This window comes from Talpa occidentalis, unplaced genomic scaffold, assembly GCF_014898055.3.
Source record: "Talpa occidentalis isolate TD23 unplaced genomic scaffold, MPIMG_talOcc4v2.1 talOcc4.18, whole genome shotgun sequence".
NCBI lineage: Eukaryota > Metazoa > Chordata > Mammalia > Eulipotyphla > Talpidae > Talpa > Talpa occidentalis.
In genome coordinates this window covers 18,127,975-18,152,862 of record NW_023601851.1, presented here as the reverse complement: position 1 = coordinate 18,152,862, position 24,888 = coordinate 18,127,975, and the positions used below count along the sequence as shown (strand labels likewise).

Sequence of the window (24,888 nt, the reverse complement as noted above, 5' to 3'; positions counted from 1 at the left end):
TTTATAATACTCTATATTCTATTGAAAAACTTTCCTTTATTCCTGCTTTTTGAGTGATTGTATCATGGAAGGGTACTGGATTTTTTCAGAAAGAGTTTTCTGAATCACTTGACATGATCCATGTTTGTTCCTCATACAATCCATGGGTTCGTTGCATGTCTTGGTTTTAGTATGTTAACAACTGGACTTTCTGGGATAGACATTTGTTTGTAGTGTATCCACCTTTTAATGGGCTGTTGGTTTCCTGTTGTTATTTTGTGGAGGATTCCTAGCCTGAAAGGTCCAGGTCTTTAGTTTTCTGTTCTTGTGATGATTTTTTTTTTTTTTTTGATTCGACTGATTATAGTTGGGTGTTACTGGTTTAGAAAAATAGGGTCACTTTCTTTGGTTAGGAATTCAGGTAATAATTTGAGTAAGGGTGAGGGTTGTTGTGCATGATGCTTAGGCTTTATGATAACTAAGATGATAGTCATGATCTAGGGTTATGGTGAGAGCATATGTTCTGTTTCTGATTTGCATTGTTTTGCGAGCATGGATTTGGGGCCTGGTATGAGGTGAACATGAATGAGTGCGTAGTTGTGTCCTTGAATTTGTTGTTTTTCCAACTAATCCATCTGCTGTTCATCGGATGGCTTTTCAGCTGGAGGGGTAGAGAGAAATGTCCCATCCTCCCTCCAACAGTGGTTGATGGTTCATTTGTTCCTGTTGCTGAATTTTATTCATGCATGTTTGAATGACCAAATAATTTTGCCTGTACTATTCTAAGATCTTAGATGAGATCCTCTATCATACAAGAGAGATTATAGGAGAAAAAGCAAACTGAACTTTCCTAACATTTATATTTCTTATATACATGAGGGATAGCAGGGGAAACCTAATAACTCCATAGAAGGGCCCAAGTGATCAGTCTCTGTGCCATCCTCACGTAAAAACAAAACAGGAAAATGTCAGGAGAGGGGGAAAGCCATGGAAGGTGATCATGCAAAGAAAAATCAGCCAGGGAGTCATTGTTCTTTAGATGAATGCCCAGAGCTTGCCATGGATGAGGTTGGTGGCTTGGTTTGAATTTGTTATTCTTCTGTTCCTGGTAGAGAGCAGACAACCTCAGGACTGGTGATTTCCCTTATGAGTGTGCAACTCTCACAGAGGGGCAACTTCTTGTTTTTGAGAGATTCTCCCAAACTGCTGTTTTTAAAAATAGACCCCAAATAATCCTGACACCAATGAGACAGGCTCTGCATTCATATTATGGTTGTCAAGTGGTCTTATGCCAAAGAGGCTTCTGTGGGGTCACGTTCTGCTCCCTTTCCCTGAAGGAATGACAGTTTGCTTTTGCACTCTTCATTAAAGGACATCTTGATTTGAGAAAGGATTTTAGCCATTATGAATAGAGCATCTGCACATAATAACATGCTAGATTTTGTTTGAACATAGTTTTTCAAGGTGGTTGTCTAAATACTGGAGGCCTGATTGTTGAATCTGAAGGTGAGATTTTTTTTTTGTCTTTGGGAAACACTGCCCAACTGCCCTCCAAAGCATCTGCCCATGCATTCCACCGGCAATGAAGGGGTCTTCCTGCTGTTCTCACCCTCCAGCAGTGTGTCAACTGGTAAAGTGATGTTGGGAGCTTAACAGTTCTTTGTAGTGATGTTTCCTTGTTCCAATTAACAATCCCCTAGTTATACATGACAACGAATATATTTTGTGCGCCCATTTATTATCTGTATATTTTTGGTGAGATGTCTGTTCAGATTCGTGGTTTGCAAATTTGCTTCACTTTTCTTCTTGGCTTGTGGTTCTCTGAACATGTCCTTTCACAAAAAATATTCACAGAAAATATTTGATATTCTGAAGTCCACACTATTCATTTATTCTGTTTTCTGCTATTATTAATAATTATGGTTGACCATTTTTGTTTGCTTATGTATAATTTTGGTGATATTTGGTGTAAGTTGTAAGTTGTGTTCACATTCATTTCATTCCCATTGTTTCACAATTCGTCACTCCATCATTATTATTGGATGTATCAAGTTGCTTCCCTTTTTGTTTGAATTTCCATCCTTTCATGACATTGAAGTAGAAATTCTGGGGTGGGGACTGTGAATGCTGTGCATACTACTGTACCCACCCCCCACGGAGCACCCGGAGCCACTTTGATCCCTGCCGTGCATGGTCATCTGCCAGGGGCCCTGGCTCTGCCCACACAGAGGAGCTGGTTTCCTGAGGCCTCAGCAGAGGCACCACAGCACTTTGGTGTTGGGACTGCACTGGACTCCATGAAAAGAGGTAAGGCGCAGTCAATACTGTGGTGTTGAGACTACATTGGACCCTGTGGAAAAAAGGTAAGGAGTAGCGAGGAAAAGGTGAGGGGAGGTAAGTACAGAGGTAAAGAGGAGGAAGAGGGGAAGGAAAAGTGAACCTAGTGACACACACACAGTCAGTCTTCATCAGTGACCTCGCTCCCACACACAGTTGTTTTGTTCCCATCTCACCTGGTCTCATCAGATACACATTCACACACACATAACTTCTCACACGCTGACACACAAGTATTTATTTCTCACCTTGTCGTGCCCACACGTGTCAATATATCCTGACTTTTTCTCACCGACTCGTTCACCCACACTTGCCATTACTTGATTTCTCACCTGGACACACACAGTAAAGGATGTATCATCCTTTACTCCACTCCTGTTCTTGGTCCACCCACACACACTCAGTCACCTCATTCTGTGTCACCTTCCACACACACAGTCAGTTATGTTCCTCATCTGTGAACACATACCCCATCCATTACTTCATTCCTTACCTACTCACACATATAGACAGTTTCTCATTGCTCACCTTGTCTCTCACACATACACATGGTCACTTTTTTCTCACCTGTTTTTACACACATAAACATAATCACTATTTCTCACCCAACAATCACACACAGTCACAGGCACCTGCACATGCAAAATCACCTCATCCCTTACCTTTGAAGTTAAGCACAATAACACACAGTGACCTCATTTGTTACCTCATCTCACCACAAACACACATTCAGAATCACTCCTCACCTAGTCACACAATCAATTTCTTGATTTTTTGCCTAGCCGCATGATGTTTTATTCCTCACTTACCACATGCACACATCCAGTATGTTTGTTCATTCCTCACACAGAGACACACAGTTCCTTCATTCCTCACTTAGTAACATGCAAACATACCAGCGACTCCATTTTTCCCCTGGTCTCACACAACCACCTACTTTCTCTGTGTATTCACATAAACATACACACACTTACACAGGTGCTTCATTCCCCAAAGGGTCACACGCATATGTGGGTACTATGTTTGCTACCTTGTGTCACATGAACACACAATCGGTTTCTTTTTTCCTTACTTGTTCTCACAAACACACATAATTTATTTCTTACCTAGTCTTTCACCGTTACTTCTTTCTTTAGGGAGTTACACACATATGCTTCACAATTACTGCAAGTCATCAGAACCACATGTACACAAATACAGTCCTTTGCTTTTTATTGATTTTATTATGCATGCAAGAGCTGGGGTGCAGGCCAGAGGTATGGGAGGGGTGAGAGGATTCACCAGAGAACAGAGTAGGGAGCAGAACAGGTGGATTGCACCATCCTTCATGTCTTTCCTCACTTTGTTCGATCAATACATCCACGAGAAATTATTTTCCTCCTCCCTAGTAAAACGATGAGAAGGACTCACTTTGGTCTTGGCTGCCCGGAGGCTCTCCCTGAGCTGTTCCTGCTCTGTCTGGAGCGCCCCCTCTGCTCTTCTCAGGCTATCTCTTTCCATGGTGATAAATTCTATTTCTTTAAGGTTTTCATGAAGTTTCTGTGTCAACCGTAACTTCTCTGCTTCTAGACCTCCCAGGGTAGAGTTCTGGGCCTCCATTTCCTTCCTCAGTTGCTCTGTTTGGTATATATTTTCTGTGAGACAATGTTTTGCCTCAAGAAGTTGATGTTCTTTTTCCTGGAGTTCTTGGACCTTGAGATAATCATACAGTTATTTTGGCTACAGAAAGAGGCAAATAAACAGCTAAAAAACAGTTTCTAAACAGGGTAGGGAGAGCTTTACTTGTCTTCAATTTTAGGTTAATTCATGTCCTGTCTCATTACAAAGACCCAATTCAAATTGTTTTACTCAGGTAACAACTTAAAAAGAGGAAAATATACCTGTGATTTTAAGAAAGAATTTGTGTTTTCTAAATCCATTTGTATACTTGATATTTCATCTGTCTTCTCTGAAACCATCCCTCGGAGTTTATCAATGGTTTCTTGCTGTTCTTTCAGACTCATGCGAGCAGTTTCTAGTTCCTCTTGTATTTCCAGGTCCTTGATGGTTATTGGGAAAGATAAACACAATTCAAGCTGTGTACGAAGGAGCTGTCCTAACTGAGCCCCTCCTCTGAGTGACCTGGAGAGGTCAATAGCCCCGCACCCGCCCTTTCTTCCTTGACAGGACCACCTAGTGCCCGAGCCCCCTCACCCATGGCCTGTTAACCATGGCTTCAACCTGTGGCCCCAATCTAAGCAGCCCTACCACAGACACTGAGCATGTCCCCTTGTCCAGGTTTGCTTTACTGGTCACTGCACCTCACTGTGGCAGAGACCCTTCCACACAGCCCTGCACAGTGGTGCTGACGCTGCTGGACACACAGCTGCAATGGCACTTTCCGGGTCCATGCACAACACTTGGAAGGTCTTAGTGAGACCCTCCCCTGGCTTCCCAGCTGGGCTGTCTCCCCTTCAGGGTTGGGGAGATCCACCCTGCACACAGCTTCCCGAAGGCTCTCCTGGAACTGGTCCCTCTCTGCTCTGAGGATCTCCTGCAGACTCCGGAGGTCATCTGTTTCTTTGCAAACAGACTTCATTTCTTCTAAGTGTTTGTGCAGCTTCTCCGTCTCTGTGTCCTCCAGAGTAGACGTCTGGGTCTCGCGTTGCTGCGTCAGCCGCTCCACTTCACACTCTGTGGCCTAAGCCTCGCTGACAGCTGCACCCTCCACAGGCTGACGTTCCTGGGTCTGAGGACATTAGAAACCAAGTGAGCCGGGCAGAGCCAGAGATTTGGGGAAATAGGATTGTTTCTAGATTCAAGCAAACACCTCTGCATTTAGTCTAGGCTGCTCACCCAGGTAAGAAGGCAGACACCAGAGTCGGGGCACTTCTCACGTGAGAAAACAAGACTTACTCTGCCCTGTAATCCAGCATCCAGGTCTCCTGGAGACCCCGCCTCTTGGTCCGTCTCCTCTGACAGGGTCTCTGCATCAATAGTTTCTTGGGACTCCATCAGAAGAACACTAGTTTTTTAGCTCCTCTTTGATTTTCTGTCCCTTTGTAATTTGAGGAAAATTATTAATATTGAGTGGGCATCATCATTATCACCTTGACATTATTTCTGTTAAAAAAAAAAAAAAAACAAAAACACTGAAAGAGGGAAACGTACTTTAGCTTTGATTTCTTCAATATTTTCCTTGAGCAGGTCTCTCTCCTTTCGCAGGGCCTCCTGCACGCCCTTCAGTTCATTTCTTTCCTTAGTTATAATTTTTATTTCTTCTTGACTTTCCTGAAGCCTCTCCATCAGCTCGAGCCTCTCGCCTTCCACACGATGTAGTGATGCATCTCTGGCCTTAAGAAGCTCCTCTAACTGCTCCACGTGGCTCATTTTCTCCTGAGTCTCACTGCTTTCTTTGATGGTAGTAAGTTGTTCTTGTTTCTCATGAAGCTCTTGGACCTTAAAATATTAACATGTTAGCCCCAAACACAGACACACACATACAAATATACACAGATAGGTTTACATGTATGTGCATATTGTTTAAGGGAAAAAAATACAGGATGTTTCCAAGACAACTGAGTCCTCCAGTCAGTTGCCCACTCAGGTTCCTCCCGCTGTTCCTTTACCCCCAATTTACCTTTTTCTTTAATTCATTGTGGGCTGTTTCTAGTTCCTTCTGCATGCTTGACAGTTCGGTTTCCCTCTCGCAAAGAGCCACTTTCAGCTGATGAATGGTTCCCTCATGTTCTTTCAGGTGATGATGAGCAATTCTCAGTTCCTTTTCCGTTTCTTGGTGCTTCATTATTAGAGGAAATTGCAAGAAATATGCAGAAACATTACAAACATCACAATATGACTAACTTGGTTTTTCAAAGGTTTAGCTTTTATAAAAATGCTTATAAAACGTTTTTAAAAACCTACTTTAGCTGTGACCTCTCCCAAGTTCTCTCTGAGTTGGTCACTTTCAGTCTGAAGGGCTTCCTGCAGCCCCTGTGACAAGCTGAGCCTTCCTGCCCCCAACTCCGGGAGAGTTGCACCCTCGACTCTGAATGGTGCCTCTGATGCCCCCTCCTCACTCGTTGTTGTCTCAGTCTCACTGCCTTTTTCTTCCATGCTGAAGGACAGTTCTTGATTTTCTTGAGATTCTTGGGCCTTAAGAAAATCATAAAATAAGACAGTGGCTATCCAGAGTCTGTATTTTATTCAAGGGGAGAAGAAATAAGGATACTTCCTACAACAATCCAGCTGGGATCGGCTCATTCATAGAGCAGCCTTCCTGCTCTTCCACAACTCAGCTGGCTAGCAGTCACTGAGGGCGCACAGCGTCCTACTAGAGGCTGGACAGCAAATGGTGAGATTTCCCCCTTGGGGTAGGAGAGATACTGTGCCAAATCCCACCAGACCCAGGTGGGGCACTCCAGGGTCTCACGGCAATCTCAGGGAGGACCTCCTGGGAGCTGGGGCATACTAGTCGAGGTCTGAAGGCTGACACCACTAACCAGGTGAAGGGGTCTCAAGAAACAGTGCAGGCAGCGAGAGCAGGACGTCTTCAGGGTGAGGGAGAGCCAGAGACCAGAGTTGTGGAGTCACGAGAAGGAAGATGGGGGGAAACAAGTCCAGAAGCCAGAATGCCTGGGCCCAAGGGCACACAGGCCACGTGGGGAGTCTTGTCTTTATTCCAAGGGCAAAGAGAAGCTATTCCAGGGTTTATGAAGAAAAGATTGCATGGGATTGGGTTAGAGAATCTAAGAAGCTTAAGACAGAATGGGGGAAGACCAGGTAGGACGCTATTTGCAGAAAGTCAGGGAAAGCAGTGATGGGGCTGTTGACAACTGGAGAGAAAAGTGGGTGGATTTCTCGCTCACTCTCTTTCTCACACACACACACACACACACACACACACACACACACCACCCCTCTTCACACCACAAGGCTAGGGAGTGAGTGGGGAGAAGGATGGCTCCTGGGTTTTTGACTGACACAATGAGGGAGAGGGCATTGCTGTATTTAAAGCTGGAATAATTATTTTTAAAAGAACTTTCTATATAAGAAAAAAATAAGCTCAGAGTTTAAAAAAAAAAAAGCAAAACAAACACCAGGGTTTTTTTAAATAACAACAAACTTCAAGAGTATGTTTCAGACACAAAAAAGCACTTTGTCTACAATACCTAATTAACAATAGTAACCAAATATAATGGTTAACTAATGATAGTGATTTCCAAGAAGCACTGTAATTTTATTCCAAAATAAAATGAAATTTTATTACAAAATGAAACTGAAAATTTCTTTAACAACTGTATTTCTAAAACTATAGAAATTTCTTTGAACCTTAGCAGGCCAGAAATTAGCCAAACTCTAAATGTACTACAGCATCTATCACGGTATTTCTTATTCTTAAAAGTTCTGATATGCCATACAACAGTTATTTTTACTTTTCAGTGTTATCTGGTAACAGTTTTGTCTGTGATATATCATTCCTTTACTGTTGATACATACCTGAGACGTTTCACACTTTTAAAATCAGTTCTTTTTACCCTCATGGCTTTGCCCAAGGTAAAACAGAACATTAAAAAAAAACCCTGACACTAAGATTTGCTGGTAGAGACCTGGAAGCAAAGGCTTACCTATATTCAGATGCATGCGCCTCAGCCAGAGTTAGAGCTCAGGAAACCGTAATTAGATGCAGAATTATCACTCAAATGAAGTCAGAGCTCAAAATGTGCTTTAACAGCAGCAAACACTGATAAGCAGTTGGATTTCAAAGAGTAAAAGCATGTTCTGTGAAGTACTTTTAACTTACCTGACTTAGTAGCTTTGTTGCTGGATTCCACTCTACCTCAGTTAATGTATCAAGTATGTTACTGAAAACATCAGACTCTGAACAGAGAGCTAGGAGGAGAAAAAGAAATTTATCCTTTACAAAGTTTCCTAAATGAGATCATTGAGAAATTCTGATTAGAAGTAATGATTAGTTCAAATTATCCCTCACATTCACACTCTGAATGCCAAGGATGCAGTCACAACAGACACAGTCACATGTGCTGCTGTTTGAATTAAGATCACTTGTTGGGGGCTTCCCTCGTGGCCTACGGATTAAATCTCAACATTATTACTACTATGGCCTCAGCTCGATCCCTAGCCAGGGAGCTACTCACATGGCATAGCAGACCGCTCCTGTTTCGCCCCCTGATCCCCTCAGCAGTGTTTCAGTAGATATCCCTGTTCTGCTCCCCAGTCTGTATCTGGTGAATCCTCTTACCCCCATACCTCTGGCCTGCACCCCAGCTCTTTTATGCTAAAAAAAAAAAGGTTGCTTGTTGGCTTAATAATGAAGTAGAGCTCCTTGATACAGGTAAAATGGACAAATCTATTCTGAATGGGATTTGATCACTGTGAGAAGATTTTAAAATTTTGCTTAAAAAATATTTATAATGTTGGAGACCTTATTTTGGAACAGACTCCAGTGTAAATGTCATCATTTCAAGATTAGCAAGGTTTAAGGTGGATGTTACAGGGGTACTAATTTAACCGGACAATGATGAGGGGCAAAACCAGTAAAAATACCTGCTCATGTGTTTCAATCACTATTCTTGGGGGTCTGGAAAGAGCGGCTTTGTCTTAGAGTTACTTGTTTTTTATAATTACCTCCATTCTATCACAGTTAACATACTATTTAAAAAATGTTTTAACTGTACTGAGCTGTAAATTAATTTTCTCTTTAAAGGGATGCTTCATAATCAAAAGAAACTGAAAAGAAACTCACATTCATCGATTTCTCCCAGGACAGTTTGAGTAGCTCTTTGTGATTTTGTTGTAACATTTGCCGGCACATTAAATTCATCGACATAGTTTGAGTCTTTCATTTTGTTAATTTTTCCAAGACACCAAGTGACTCTTCGTTTTCTTTTAGCCTAAATAGAAAGAAATCAAAATAATCTCACCTGGACCTAGGCTCAAACAACAGAACAGAGGGAACTAGTTTCCATTTTCAAAGCCACTAACTTGGCAGAATTTTCTTAACTACTTTAATGCAAGTGTAAGGACATCCTCAGATGAGAAAACATAATCCCACTTTTCATATCAGTGACAACTCCATAATAAATTGCATATAACTAAGTCACATTTCATTTTTATTTGAAGGGTTCCTTGTAAGTTCCCTGGGATTTAGCTGAAATGAACCAGGGACTCCTGCTCCTTCATCAGCCCATCCCAGCCTGTGTGTCATCTTGATACTGTGACTCCTCTTGCCTTCCCTGCTTCTTGCACTTCAACCCTCACAGGGTCTTGCTAAGTTTGCCCAATTTTTCCCTCTCCAAAGTCATGCCTTTCTAAGCTGCAGTTCCGATCATGTCATGTCCCTGGATTTCTTTGTTCACAGCAATGCAATGTTCAAATCCTTTCATGTGGTTTAAAATGCCCCTGCCACAGGACAATGTAAATCTGAGGAACAGATTATGTTTTATCACAACTCTAGGCTTTTGTGCATGTTGAGATCTTCCTAAAACCCTCTTCCCTACATCTTCCCCTGGGCTGTTTCCTACCTGCTAGGTGTGTTCTGAACGCCTAGCAGTATCTATCAATAACAACCCTCGCAGCAGACACTTGCTGGAGATGTGCTGTGTGGAGAGTGTGGGGCAAGCACACTTCTGTATTACTTCACATCATTCTCACACCAGTCAGCTCACAGGTAAGGGAAGTGCAGCAAAGCACACTTAAGAATCACCTGGTGTCAACATTTGGAGTCGACAGAACAGGATCACCTTCAGGCAGTCAGCTCCACAGCATCTCCTTACCCACATCACCTTCACCGCAGAAGTAAGCCCCCACTGGAGTAAACCAAAAGCACACAAGCTGGAAGCCAGAATTTTTTAACACTATATTGATTTATATTCTCAATTTCCCTGAGACTATTACTTCAGTTTATTTAAACAGAAAATATCCCCATCGGCCCTGGAGACCTGTGGTTCCCAATGGCCTAATCTCTTAAGAAGCAGTTACAAATGGACCCCTTGACTGTAATCTAGGGTTCCCGAATTAAGGTCTGTGTGCATGGGAGCAGATCAGTATTCGTAACTGCCTTCCATGGTGCTGCTGGTGAACAGGCAGGCACACCAGGCCTTCTGGGCTTCCTGTATACACAGTCTCACAGGATAAGAAATGACTATGTAGGGCCTCCCCAGTGGTGCAGCAGTTGAACACTGGGCTGCGAGGCTGCCTGCAGCCTCTGTGGTGCCAGTTCAATCCCTGGCCACTGGCAAGGGTCCCACAGGGCATGCAGACTTTTCCTGCCGTGTCCGCTGCTCCCCTCAGCAGTGTATTTCTTTGTCAGTCTGCCTGTTCTATTCCCCACTCTGGCTCTGGTGAATTCTCTCACCCTCCCGCACTTCTGACTGTAATAAACACATCAGAACATGAATTCTATTCTCTATGGACAAAGTTTAAGCTGTCAACTTTAAAATTTTACCTTTAATTCCTGCTGTGAGGTGAGGGAAGAAGAAGTCACCAGCATCCGTGTTAAGTTTTGAATTTTCTCAATCTGTACTTTTTGAAGCAAATCCTTTTCTTCCAGAAGTTGAGCCAATTGGTCTTTTTCCATTGCCTGGGCCCGAGTCTCTAAAGAAACCTATAGAACATAACATTGCATTATGTTGATAATGTAGCTAGATTGGAAGAATATAAATTAAGTATGTCAGCAATGAGAATTTTAATTTTATTGAAATAAAATATATCTCATCCACAGAACACTAGCATGCGATGACCATAATCAATAACTTCTCAAACTTATATTATGGGGCCATGATGATCACAAAAATTCCAGTGGCTAGTGATTACACCATCTGTCAGATTTCTGACTCAGGGCTGAAGAAACCAAGATGGCAAGAGGTGGCCTCTTTCTAACCTAAGTCCTAGTTTGTGACAGTTTCTAGGAAGTATTTCCACATGGCCCATTTGAATATCTCAAAATTTTCCCTTTGGAAATTAAAACCCAGAATTATTTCAAGAAACTCTATCTTTTGGCTTGTAGTAAATTAGTAAACTTTGAGTTGATTTCTTCCTGCAAACTTTTATGTTTAGGCTGCAGGACTCATGTGCTGTCCTGGGCATTGAGAACCCAGCTCTCACTCTGCCCCTATTCTTTCCAGAAATGCATGGCTCATACCTACCTCCTCTAACTGCTTTTTAAGGTCCATGATTTCCTTCCTGTATCTCTTCGGGAGAGCTTCATCACTTGACACCTCATTAACATAGGGAATATTTTTCATATATTTAGCAGTGCTGGCAAACTGGGGAAAAATACAAGTGTTAAGTGTTCAAAAATATAAAGAATAAATAATACTTAGTTTTTTTTTTTTATAACTAATACTCATTGTTGCTGCCTTAATACTTCTGAGCAGAGCGCAGCAGCTGTCCCTGAAACACTGTAAGTCCCCTGCCAGTTTCCAAAGGAAAGCATCGCTCTGCAGATGGACATCAGTAGGGCCCCTCCAACATGTGTGCTGCACCCCATCTGCCCCCTCAATGCCCCGCAGATGCTCCCTTTGCCCTGGAGCTTCGCCTCTAGTCATCTCTCCTTCCTGTGAATTCTGTCCCACTTATTAACCACTAACTATCAACCCATGACAGCCATGCTGGAAAACAGGTCTCTCTTCCCCGTAAAATTATACATCCTGTGAAGCCAGGAAGTCTATTTTCTGTCTTTGAATCTCTGACATGACCTTGACCGAGGGGCCAACAGCCATTTGCAGCAAGTTTCTAGAGGATGAGTATCACAAGTCACTATAGGAGGGTAAGTGAAGGTGGCCCTCAGCAGGGTCCACCCATCAGTGAGACAGCTGTTCTGTTGCTCCTTCTCACTTTTAAGCATAAAATTCAGGTCTTGGGTCAAGGCTAATGCAGGCACCAATCAGCCAGCAGGGATTTCAGAATTGTTTTGTTAGAAATATGCACACACCTTCTAATTTTGAAAGTGACACTTGACTTTCATTTATAGTACTAATACAGTTCTCTTTTATACTAAAAATAAAAAAAAATGAGCTAAAGAAAAATATCAAGTCAATTTCAGTAAAATAGTGTTGGATGTGGCAAAAAATGGAAAGAGGGGATATAAATAATTCAAGTGTGGGGAAAGTAAGGAATGCTACTTCATGGAAAACACATCAATTTTTTTTTAATAATAAATTTTATTTTTATATTCCCCATACAATTGCAGCCCCCCCCATTCTGACCCCAATCCCTCCCCTCCCGCTCCCCACCCCCCAAAAAGTGTCTCTGGTTCATAGTTTTTTGTTGATTTTGATTTTCACTTTCTTATAGTTATTCATTTTCCTGGTCCCTTATTTAAGTTTTCTAGATTCCTGCTATGAGTGAGACCATCCAGTATTTTTCTTTTTCTTTTTGGCTTATTTTGCTGAGCATGATCCCTTCCAGCGCCATCCATGTTGCTGCAAATTGCATGTGTTTATCTGTTTTGAATGCTGAGTAATATTCCATGGTATATATGTACCACATCTTCTTGATCCAGTCATCTATTTTTGGGCATTTGGGTTGTTTCCAAAGCTTAGCTATTGTAAACAGTGCTGCTGTAAACATAGGGGTGCAGGTGTTCTTTGGAATGGATGTTTCTGTGTCCTTTGGGTAAATACCTAGGAGTGGAATTGCTGGATCATATGGAAGCTCTATGTTTAGTAGGTCCAGAAATCTCCACATAGCTCTCCATAGTGGTTGGACCAGTTTGCACTCCCACCAACAGTGCAGGAGAGTTCCTTTTTCTCCACACCCTCACCAACATTTGTTGTTGCTAAATTTTTTAATATGTGCCATTCTCACTGGTGTAAGATGGTATCTCATGGTAGTTTTGATTTGCATTTCCCTGATGACAAGTGATGTTGAACATTTTTTCATATGCCTGTTGGCCATTTGCATTTCCTCTTCAGAGAAGTTTCTTTTCAGCTCCTCTGCCCATTTTTTGACTATATTATTTTCTTTGTTGTTGTTGAGTCTCATCAGCTCTTTGCAGATTTTTGTGATCAGTCCTTTATCATTAGTGTTGGGTGCAAAAATGTTCTCCCAGTTGGTGGGGTTTCTCTTTGTTTTTGTTATTGTCTCTTTTGCTGTGCAGAAGCTCTTTAATTTGATGTAGTCCCAGCTGTTTATCTTTGCCTTCACTATCACTGCTTTGGGTGATGTGTCTGTAAAGATGTCTTTGATGTGCAAATCACGTAGTGTTTCGCCTATATTTCCTTCTATATATTTTATGGTTTCAGGTCTTATGTCTAGTTCTTTAATCCATTTTGAGTTGATTTTTGTGTATGGTGTGAGGTAGTGGTCAAGCTTCATTCTTTTGCATGTAGCAACCCAGTTTTCCCAGCACCATTTATTGAACAAACTTTCTTTGCTCCAATGCATAGTCTTTGCTCCTTTGTCAAAGATTAGTTGACCATAAATCTGTGGGTTTATTTCTGGATTTTCTATTCGATTCCATTGGTCTGTATGCCTGTTCTTGTTCCAATACCATGCAGTTTTGATGATTATGGCTTTGTAGTAGATTTTGAAGTCTGGGAGTGTGATGCCTCCATTCCCTTCTTTTTCTTTTTTTTTTTTAGGAGAGCTTTGGCTATTTGGGGTTTTTTGTGATTCCATATGAATTTCATCAATAATTGTTCTATTTGTTTGAAGAATGGCATTGAAATTTTGATTGGAATAGCATTGAATCTGTAGATTGCTTTTGGTAGAATGGCCATTTTAATAATATTCTTCCAATCCATGAGCAGGGGATGTTTTTCCATTTCTTTGTGTCTTCTTCTATTTCTTTTAACAGTGTTTTATAGTTTTCTTTGTATAGGTCCTTTACCTCTTTTGTTAGATTTATTCCCAAATATTTGATTTTTTTTGTTTCAATAATAAAAGGGATTTTTTTTTAATTTCTTCTTCAGATTTATTGTTTGTGTATAGGAAGGCTACTGACTTGTGCGTGTTGATTGTGTATCCTGCCACTTTACTGAACTGATTGATGAGTTGAATTAGTTTTTTCTGTGGAGTTTTTGGGGTTCTCTATGTATATTATCATATCATTTGCAAATAGTGATAGTTTGACTTCTTCTTTTCCTATTTGGATTCCTTGGATGTCTTTTTCTAGTCTTATAGCTCTGGCTAGGACTTCCAGTATTATATTGAAAAGCAGTGGTGAGAGTGGACATCCTTGTCTTGTTCCAGATCTTAATGGAATTGCTTTCAGCTTTTCACCATTGAGAATGATACTGGCTGTTGGCTTGTCATAGATGGCCTTTATGATGTTGGGGTATGTTCCTTCTATCCCAAGAATTTCAAGGGCTTTTATCATGAATGGGTGTTGCACTTTGTCGAAAGCTTTCTCAGCATCTATTGATATTATCATATGTTTTTTTTTTTTCTTTTTGTTGATGTGTTGGATAACGTTGATTGATATTCGGATGTTAAACCATCCTTGTGTCCCAGTAATGAATCTAACTTGGTCGTGGTGATTTATCTTATGGATACATTGTTGGATTCTGATAGCTAAAATTTTATTGAGGATTTTTGCATCAGTATTCATTACGGAGATTGGCCTGTAGTTTTCCTTTTTTGTGTTGTCCTTGTTCGGTTTTGGTGTTAGTGTAATGTTGGCTTCATAGAACGTGTTTGGTATTGTCCCTTCCTTCTCAATTTTTTGGAAGAGTTTGTGAAGGATAGGCACTAATTCGTCTCTGAATGTTTGGTAGAATTCATTTGTAAATCCATCAGGTCCTGGGCTTTTGTTTTTGGGGAGGTTTTTGATTACCATTTCAATTTTGCTGCTTGTAATTGGTCTGTTTAGGTGTTCTATTTCTTCTTTATCTAGCTTTGGGTGATTGTAGAGTTGTAGGAATTTGTCCATCTCCTCTAGATTGTTAAACTTGTTTCCATATAACTTTTCATAGTAGTTATTGATTATTCTTTTGATTTCTGCTGTGTCCGTTGTGATTTCTCCTCTTTCATTGATGATCCTGTTTATTTGTGCTTTCTCCCTTTTTTCCTTTGTGAGCCTGGCTAGGGGTTTGTCTATTTTATTGATTTTTTTCAAAGAACCAGCTTTTGGTTTCATTGATCTTTTGAATTTTTTTTTTTTTTTAGTTTCAATTTGATTTATTTCTGCTTTGGTTTTTATTATATATTTTCTTCTACTGGTTTTGGGTTTTTTTGTTGTTCTTTTTCTAGATCTTTGAGCTTCGAGATTAGGTTGTTTCTTTGAGTTCTTTCTTGTTTCTGGATGTGAGCTTCTATTGCTATATATTTTCCTCTTATTACTGCTTTTGCTGCATCCCATACATTTAGGATATCGGTGTCCTCCTTGTCGTTCAATTCAAAGAATTTTTTAATTTCTTCTTTGATCTCCTCATTAGTCCAGTGGTTTTCCAGTAGTGTGGTTTTTAATCTCCATGAGGTAGGAAAGTTCCTTGCCTTCTTTTTATGGTTTATTTCTAGTTTGATGCCTTCATGGTCAGAAAAGATGGTTGATATGATTTCAATCTTGGTGTATCTGTTGATGTTTGTCTTGTGCCCCAGTATGTGATTGATCCTGGAGAATGATCCGTGTGCGCTTGAGAAAAATGTGTACTCCTTTTTTTGGGGTTTAGTGTTCTATAGATGTCTGTTAAGCCCAAATGCTCTAGGTCCTTACTTAGAGCTTTGGTTTATTTACTTATTTTTTGTCTTGTTGATCTATCCATTGTGGATAGTGGAGTGTTGAAGTCTCCCACTACGTATGTGTTTTCTCTGATGTCTGTTTTCAGAGAGGACAACAGTTGTCTGATATATTTTGGTGCTCTTTCGTTTGGTGAGTATATGTTAATGAGTGTTATTTCTTCTTGAAGTATTGTCCCCTTGATCATAATGTAGTGACCATTGGGGTCTCTTTTTATCTTTTTGAGTTTGAAATCTGTTTTATCTGATATAAGTATAGCTGTTCCTGCTTTCTTTTTTGGTCCATTTGCTTGTAGGATTGTTTTCCATCCTTTAACTTTGAGCCTATTTTTATCTTTTGTAGCTAAATGTGTTTCCTGGAGATAGCAAAAGGTTGGGTTTTGTTTCTTAATCCAGGCTGCAACTCTGTGTCTTTTTATTGAAGAGTTTAGTCCATTTACATTTAGAGTTAATATTGATATGTTAGCATCTGTATTTGCCATTGTGTTTGTCTTTCCTTTGATTTTATTTATTCTTTTAATAACTTTTTTTTTTTGGCCTTCTTTTGTTGTTATTCGTCCCTCTGAGGTTCTGGCTTTAGGACTACTTGTAGTATTTTTTTGGAGTGGGGGTTTAGTTGTAATGAAATTCCGGAGTTTCTGTTTGTCTGGGAAGGTCCTTATTCTTTCTTCATAGAGGAAGGAGAGCTTTGCGGGATAGAGTATTCTTGGCATCTGTTTTCTTGGAGTCTGTTGACTATGTCCCTCCACTCTCTCCTTGCCAGTAGTGTTTCTTCGGAGAAGTCTGATGTCAGCCTGATTGGCTTTCCTTTGAATGTTATCTGTTTCTTCCCTCTTGCCAGCTTCATTATTTTTTCCTTGTCTTGGATTCTTGGGAGCTTTACTATTATGTGTCTTGCTGTATTTTTCCTTATGTCGTGGAAGTTTGGTGTTCTTCTTGCTTCTTGTATATCAATTTTCATCTCCTTCTTCACATTTGGGAAGTTCTCTTCAATTATCTCTTTGAATATTTTCTCTGTTCCTACATCTCTCTCCTCTCCTTCTTGGATTCCTATAACTCTTATATTTCTTTTCTTCATGGAGTCAGATAGTTCCCGAAGTCTTTCTTCGTTCTTTTTCCTTCGTACTTCTCTTTCCTTTTCTGTTTTTTTTTTTTTTTATTTCTGTGTCATCAAGAGAACTTATTCGTTCTTCCATTTCATCTATTCTGCTTTCATTGCTTTTCCCAGAATTCTTTAGTTCTTCCATTAATTCTTTGATACAGGCCAGAGGTTTGGGGGGGTGAGAGAATTCACCAGAGAGAGTGGGGAGCAGCACAGGAGGATCTACTGAAACGCTGCTGAGGGGAGCAGCAGGGAGACAGGAGGGGTCTGCCGCGCCCTGTGGGCAGCTCCCTGGCCGGGACCGAACTCGCGCAGCAGAGGCTGCGGACAGCCTCACAGAGCTGTGTCTGACCCTTGCTCCCCAGGGTGGCCCTGTGGCTTCCTTCCTGAAGGTCCTCTCTGGAGGGTAGAGGCTGGGCGCCCCGGGTTAGATCCTCATCACCTGCCCCCAGTGCACAAGGTGGGGTGGAGAGACCGGTTCTCCTCCATTAGGGGCTGCCATTCAGACATGGTTGGGGGCGGGGTGCTCTTCTGCCAGCCAGTCTGGTGCGGATAGGGGTCGACGGCCCTGGACTATGTCACCCCGCGGTCCCCAAACCCTGAGGCGTGTCCCTGAGATGAACACGCGGGTGGGGAGCAGGACTGGCCCGGTGCACCCACCCCAGGTGCACCCACTCACCACGAGCGCCGGGAGACCCGTCCGCGGAGGCAGGTCACTGAGGGTCACACTCAGGAATGAGCCCCGACCCCCAGGGTCCTCCTGGGCCGGGAAGACACCAGCCAAGCCCCCTGTTCCCACCGTATCTCCCATGCCGGGGCGGCAAGGCCCCTCTCCGTGGGCAGCCGCACGGGGGTGTTCCCACGCCCCCCCCCTCACCTGCTCCTACCGCGACCGCAGAGGCCCCAGGCCCAAGGAGATGGGCCGTGCGGAAACTAGGGTCCTGCCAGCCCCGACTTCACTCCGGGGTTCGGGCGGGGCGCACGGGCACGCAGGCGGCTGGGCGGAGTGCCCGTCTGGGAGCTCTGCCGGAAGGGAGGAGATGGCCCGTGTCTGCTCTGAACACGGCCATGGACGCGTCGGGAGCCTTTTTAGCGGTGACAGGTGTCTGTCCCGAGCTGGGCACCTGCTCGGGATTCCTCAGCGGGGACCGCGGATGCGCCAGACCGGCCCTCCCGGGAGAGACAGGTGGGCCCGCTGCGCCATTGGGCGGGGGCGCTGTGCACCTGGCTCGCCACCCCAGCAACACCCCGCGCCCTCGCCACCCCGCGTTCAAGGCATCCCTGCCTCTCGGCACTGGGTGGGGCGGCCTTTTCTCTGCCCCTGCTGGTCCCCGCATTCTCCTCCGCCCGCTCCACTGTCCACCTGCAGCTGCCCCACCGCAGTCCAGGGACACGGTCCACTGTCCTCTGTCCAACCATCCTCGCGGTTGGACTTACACATTGTCTCCAGCGATTTGTTACTGCAAGACACGGCTGGTGAGTACTGTCACACTCGAAGATTTCATCTGCATTGGAAAGCATCTCCTTGGGTCATGCCCCCCGAAAAAGAAAGACCGTATCAAGCAGTCTACATGTTCTCAATGTACAGCTCTCTGCAGGAAGATGGCACGATCTCTTTCTTTTCCCAGGAAGGAGTGAGGGGCTGTATCGCACCGCACCATGGCCAACATGTCCCTCCAGGTGTCCAGGGCTGGGAGCACCCGGTCCACGAGAACCAAGGACACAATGAAGTGTCATTATAGACAAGAAATATTTAACTACTTGAGACTCTCAACAATACACAGCATTGGCTCCGGAGTACAAATAAGAGAAATCCTTAAAACCCTGAGTTTTCGAGGGTGAACAGAAGACTCAGGGAAGGAAGCGAGCAGAATGGCCAGATGCTCGCCAGCACACGGTCTCTGCGCGCCACAATGAGATCACATCACGGGTCTCCACCACAGCGGTGCCTGCGGGAGCTGTCGCCACCCGAGCAGGGGCAGGAGAGAGGTCTGCTAGTGAAACCTCCCCACCTCACCCACAGTGTCCTTCCCCACCCCTCCTTTGGCTGCAGCCAGAGGACTCCACAGACACACAGGAGGACGGAATCAACACCTGAGGAGCCGGAGCTCCCAAATGATCACATAGATGCCCCCAGCCAGACAGGCATCCTCATGAGAGAGGGAGGGAGTTTAGAGGCTGAAGCACCCGGTGTTCCATGTTCCACGTTATAGCACCTGGGGTCCTTTACTGTGAGCGATGCAAATGGTGTCTTGAATAACGACGACATCCTGGACACCACATGAAATATCTTTTCCTTTATCAGTGCACCCATCCCGTGCTTTCCTTCTAAGTATCATCTCCCAGGAACCGATCTGCCCAACATGTAAATTTTTCCCAAGCTGAGATGATAGCTCTCCACTGAGAAAACTGCCAATATTTACTGTCATCAGAAACTTCTGGATGTTCTCATGAAACCGAAAATCCACTTGGCTCTAAACAACAATTCCGGTTTCACTGTTAGAATCATTCTCCTTAAACAAGGAGAAATGGAAGCTCCTTGACCTATGACTCTGTCGACTGTCCAGTTTATGTTTCAGAGCCTTCCTGAGGGGCCGACTGACCTGGACACATTCTGCGGTGCTGAGAGGCTTGAGGGGCTCTGCACGCAGGGCCTGGGGGTAGCAAAATGCTGTTGCTTCCGTGGCCGCAGCCTGGGCCACCAGAGGGGCAGCTGCCCTGGTCTCACTGTGCAGGGCTCAGCCGCTCCCCTCCTGCCCATGAGGCTCCAGCAACCATACCTTCCTCAAGACGCTTGGCCAGATTGTTTTAAATTTATGCTTTTTTAAAAAAAATTTATTCATTTATTTATGCAAGCACTGGGTACAGTCAGAAGCGCGGGAGGGTGAGAGAATTCACCAGAGCCAGAGCGGGGAGCAGAGCAGGCAGAAGGACCGAAGTACACTGCTGAGGGGAGCAGCGGGCGGCAGGAGAGGTCTGCGCGCCATGTGGGACCCTCCTCCGGTGGCCAGGGAGCAGCCGGGGATCGAACCGGCGCTGCAGAGGCTGCGGGCAGCTTCGCAACCCAGCACTCAACCACTGCGCCACCGGGGAGGCCCCTTTTTATGCTTTTTCTTGATGCAGCAGATGGCAGACCCTTTCTAGAGCAGATATTCTGGGGGCTTTGCGGTCACCCCACCTCCTGTAACAAAAGGAATTTTTAAATTCCCAATTTCGACATCACGCCCCCCGAGAAGACGAAGGAGGTGAGTGACAGACACAGAACAAACCCCGCACGTACTCATCTCTCCACACTCTGAGGACAGCAGCCCGCACGACCCCTGGGGATACCCCGTGTCCAGTGGCGCTCAAGGAGCAGTGCCCTGGGAGAGTCAAGGGAGGACTGAGAACCCGGAGGAGGAGCCACTAGCTCAGACCCCGCCGGGCGGGGAGGACGTGCCTGGGATGGGCTGAAGCTCCTGACGGGCCGAGACTGTCGCAGCGCAGGGAGGACACACCTGCGGTGTCATGGGGGCGACGGTGCCAGGGCTGCCTCTGCCTGGGCGGGTGCAGGTCCCCCCCACCATCGCCGCCCGTGGTCACCCTGTTTCCTCCGCGGGCCTCGCCGGCCGCTGTGGAGGGAATCCCTCGGGAGAGCCTTGAGGACGTTCGCGCCCGATGGAGGAATCCACCCGCCAAGGGCCACCTCTGCACCCCGACTCCCCCTGCCCCGGGAACCTCCCACTGTGAGTTTGGGACTTAGGCCCCAGGAGGCGGCAGCTCAGGCTTACCCAGACAGCGTCCCTGGAGATCCCGGAGCCGCCGGAGCCAGCACAGGGCTCGCCGCAGAGGGAAAATGTTCCCGGGATACTCAGCAGTGACCGCGGCGAGCGCCGGGGGCCTTTTCACAGACTTCACGTGTCCTTCACACTGTTTCCTCAGCTCACCCCGAAAGGCCACCGAGCAGGGTGCGCAGAGTCACCGCGAGACAGTGCCCCGAGCAGCGTCCATACCCTCCACCCCAGCTCTCCGCAGGAGGACGGCCCCGATCACTCTGTCCTCAGGACGGAGAGAGAGTCCACACTTCACCTCACCTTGGCCGACATGTCGGTCCCCGCAGCCAAGCCCAGGAAAGTCTCAGGACACGAGCTGGAAACAAGGCTGCCTCTCCCCGCCTGAGACTGCTTGATGCTCATCCCTGCTTGTGAGAAGGTGAGCAGCTCATCCTGGCCTGCTCTCGGGATTTATTTTCCGTCTCTCAGGATGTTCCACATAATCTTGCACACATCCAAGTTTTTACAGATTTGTTTCATGAATCTACACATATTTATTATTAGTATTCTTCAAAATGATATCACAAGTCAGATTAATTTATAACTAAGAATTTGATAAGGTAACTCTAGCTCAATTATGTGGCTTTCCAAAATACTTGTTTAACGAATATTTAATATTTATTTATGCACACAAGAGCTGGGGCACAGGCCGTAGATGCCGGGGTTGAGAGGATTCACCAGAGACGGAGCAGGGAACAGAGCAGGCCGACTGACAAAATACACTGCTGAGGGGCGCAGCAGGCCAGTCAGGAGAGGTCTGAGGCACATGTCCGTCAGCTCCCTGGCAGGCTAGGGATCCAACTTGTGCACAGTGGCTGGCAGTAGTTTGAGAGTACTGTGTTTAACCCCTTGGCCACCAGGGAGCCCCTTTACCTTTAGTTTGAGATCAGAAGTGTGACTCCTTCATTTCCCCCCGCTTTTAATCAGGAAAGCTTTGGTTATTTGGGGTCTTTTGTGTTTCCATATGAACCTCAGTAATCTTTGTTCTGTTCCTTTGAATAATGCCATTGGGATATTTATTGGGGTTGCAGTGAATCTAGAAGGGGCTTTGGGTTGGAAGGCCCTTTGGACAATGTTGATTCGTCCACCCCATGAGCTAGGTGTCTCTTTCCATTTCTCTACACTTTCTATTTTTTTTCCACAATGTTTGATAGTTTTCCTTGTAAAAGTCTTTCACCTCCTCTGTTAAGTTTATTCTGTTAATTTTTTGCGTGTGCAATTGTAGGTGACATGGCTTTGTTAATTTCCTCTTCTAGTTCATTATTTGTACTTAGGAAGACATATGTTTTTCAATGCAGAGTTTGGTGGCATTACGAACACTCATTCTGTCGTGTAACCCTTATTTCTGAAACCAGGGTGTCCCCGAAGGCTTACATACATCCCCAAAATAGACCTGCGTTCTTTCTGCTCATTACTTAACTGTTAACAAAGACAAACTACTCTTTGTCTTCTAGCCTGGCTACATTACCAAGATGAACATGTTCTTCCCGAGCAGTTCTGCTTCTCCACAGAAAGAGAACCTAGCAGCCCAAGACCTGCCATCCACCTCAGTATCTTATGGATACATTCCTTTTCATCCAGGGGATGAACTTAGGGGTGGGGGCGACCAAGGGAGATGGCACAGACCTGCAAGTAGCATACACCTCTTGTCCCCATATCCGAAGGATAAGCGCCCCACACAAGAATGGACCCATAGCCTCCCTGCTCCGTAAATCTCAGACCATGAAGCTGAGCCATAGCCACTGCAGTAAGAACTCCATCCCCAGCCAGGGAGCTGACCCACAGGGCACAGCACCTCTCCTGACTCCCCGCGGCTCCCCTCAGCAGTGGATTTCAGTGGATCTGCCTGTTCTGCTCCCCACTCGTCTCTGGGGAGTGCTCCCCGGCCCCGGTCCACTCCCTGTCCCTGGAGCTCAGGGCTCCTGTAGTGTCCTCACCGCTGGAGCATGGACAGTGTCTCTGGGCTGTGCTGATCCTGCGCGTCCTGACCCTGGGATGCGGCTGAGCTGGGCAAGGTCCATACGGAGCACGGTGGAGGTCTCTCCTGGGCCTCCGCCAACACCATCACCACCCACCTGGGCTGCCCACCCATCTGCAGAGGCCTCACCCGCCACACCCCTGGATGCCCCAACACACCTGCAGGGGAACGTGACATGACCCCCTGAACCCCTCACCTTCAGAGCAGAGAGTGACCCTTGTTGCAACAGTCCACATGGGTCACGTCACAGCAACAGACACTTCTAGGGAACATGGCACTAGCAGAGGAGCGTTGTCTTAGCAAACGCTGCAGGCCTCTTTGGACCAGGTCTGAGGTGAAGGCTGAGGGGCCCAATGCCATCTTTAATGGGCGCTCGAGAACACCTAGGAGCCTGCAACATCGTGGAAAGCAGTCTGCGGCCTGGGGGTGAAAACCTCAGCGACCTCCCATGGCGTGTTGAGGAATATGGCCCGTGGCCCCAACACTCCAGGTGGAGTTTGAAGGGACCAATGTACCTCCCCCAGAATCAGGGAGGATGCTCTCAGGGTACAGACACCCCGTCAGTCACCCGACTGGAAACAGGACGGGGGCTCTGGCCGTAGAGATGTTCTTGATGGAGGAAGCTGGGTAGAGGGCGCGGGCAGGGAGGAGCGGGTGCCCAAGTCCCAAATCCATGATCAGAGAAACAATCCCTGATGGACGGGCCCTGAGCCCAGCCCTGCGGAGAGGACGCCGCGGAGCTGACACAGGGCATGACTGCAAACCCACAGACCGAGGCTAGGTGTGGGCACGCAGGCGAGTAATGGGGGCAAACTCAGCAGGCCTCGGAGCCTCGGGAGAGACCTCAGGCCAAGCCCTTCAGCAAGAGACATGCGGCAGAGATCCCCACGACCAGCCCCCGCTCCCTGCCCGCCACAGCCGTGGGAGCCCCTGCTTCTCGGCCCCAGCGGCCACCCCTCAGGACCGTTCTGCTCAGGGAGCTTTCTTGTCCTTACTCCTGTGAGTAAATCTCTGGCTCTTCCAGAACTCTGGGCTCCACTTGGAAGTACTTTCGCACCAAAGACAAGAAATGAGGAAGAGCACACCCGAGGCCTCAGACTCCAGACCTGCTGCACAAACTCTCCGCTCGGCATCACCACGGCGCCAAAGAAACACACCAGAAGGTGCCCGGGACCCCTGAGGGGGGGTGGTAGCGAGAGTTACATCAAGGACTTCCTCAGCCACCACCTTCCACACCGACCACTCACCCCAAGGTATGAACTGACTCAGACAAAGACCACATTCAGGGCACGGCCAGCAATGGCAGAAAGGATTATGTTCTGAACAAAGAGTGCAGGAAAAAGACCTGGATTACATCATCACCTCCAGAAGGAATACAGGGGAACGAAGAAAGGGTCAGGGGAAAAAGACAAAACTAGCAGGCAGATGACAGAGCTGAGATGCCAGCAGGGGACAGGGCAGAAGAGGGGCCAGGAGGGGAGGAGGAGCACCAGGGCCTGGGGTGACGGGTCACAGGGGCGGTGCAGACAGGACATTTGCAAGAATTACACAGAAGGGGAGCAATCCAATATTGCACAAAGATGAACAACAATTTAATAAAAAAAAAATTAACAGGCAAGAATCCTTTCCTTTAAAAAAATTTCAGGGGCCTCTGTTGGTGCAGGGGTGAAGTCTCAGCACTATGAAGCTGTTCTCAGTACTGCAGACACAAGGTCGATCCCTGGCCAGGGAGGTGATCCACGGGCACAGTAGACCTCTCCTGTCTCCCCACTGGCCCCCTCAGCAGTGGATTTCAGTAGATCCGTCTGTTGTGCTCCCCACTCTCTCTGTGGAGAATCCTCTCACAACCTCATACCTCTGGCTTGCACACCAGATCTTGTATGCAGAATTAATCTTCCAACAAAATGCCCTAATTTTGTAGAACTGGGGTGTAGACCAGAGGTTCGGGGTTGAGAGGATTCACCAGATACTGAGTGTGGCGACAAACAGGCAGAACCACT

The 24,888-nt window shown here is 45.6% G+C and overlaps 1 protein-coding gene across 5 annotated transcripts in view; it reads right to left on the bottom strand.

Moving 5' to 3' along the window:
* Positions 1 to 17: 17 nt before the first annotated feature.
* Positions 18 to 24,888, bottom strand: part of LOC119250749 (zinc finger protein 260-like) — a 39,296-nt gene continuing 14,425 nt past the window's right edge. For 4 of the 5 annotated variants that reach the window (XM_054697722.1, XM_054697719.1, XM_054697721.1 and 1 more), the window contains 10 exons: positions 11,463 to 11,582; positions 10,763 to 10,921; positions 9,062 to 9,209; positions 8,099 to 8,187; positions 6,220 to 6,450; positions 5,936 to 6,094; positions 5,467 to 5,754; positions 5,212 to 5,353; positions 4,197 to 5,044; positions 18 to 4,008 (listed from right to left, as the gene is read on the bottom strand). In XM_054697722.1, the coding sequence (XP_054553697.1) occupies positions 5,321 to 5,353; positions 5,467 to 5,754; positions 5,936 to 6,094; positions 6,220 to 6,450; positions 8,099 to 8,187; positions 9,062 to 9,209; positions 10,763 to 10,921; positions 11,463 to 11,582 (1,227 nt within the window). In that variant the 3' untranslated portion in view covers positions 18 to 4,008; positions 4,197 to 5,044; positions 5,212 to 5,320. The remainder of the gene's footprint in view (positions 4,009 to 4,196; positions 5,045 to 5,211; positions 5,354 to 5,466; positions 5,755 to 5,935; positions 6,095 to 6,219; positions 6,451 to 8,098; positions 8,188 to 9,061; positions 9,210 to 10,762; positions 10,922 to 11,462; positions 11,583 to 24,888) is intronic. The other variant, XM_054697720.1, reaches the window with a different exon arrangement.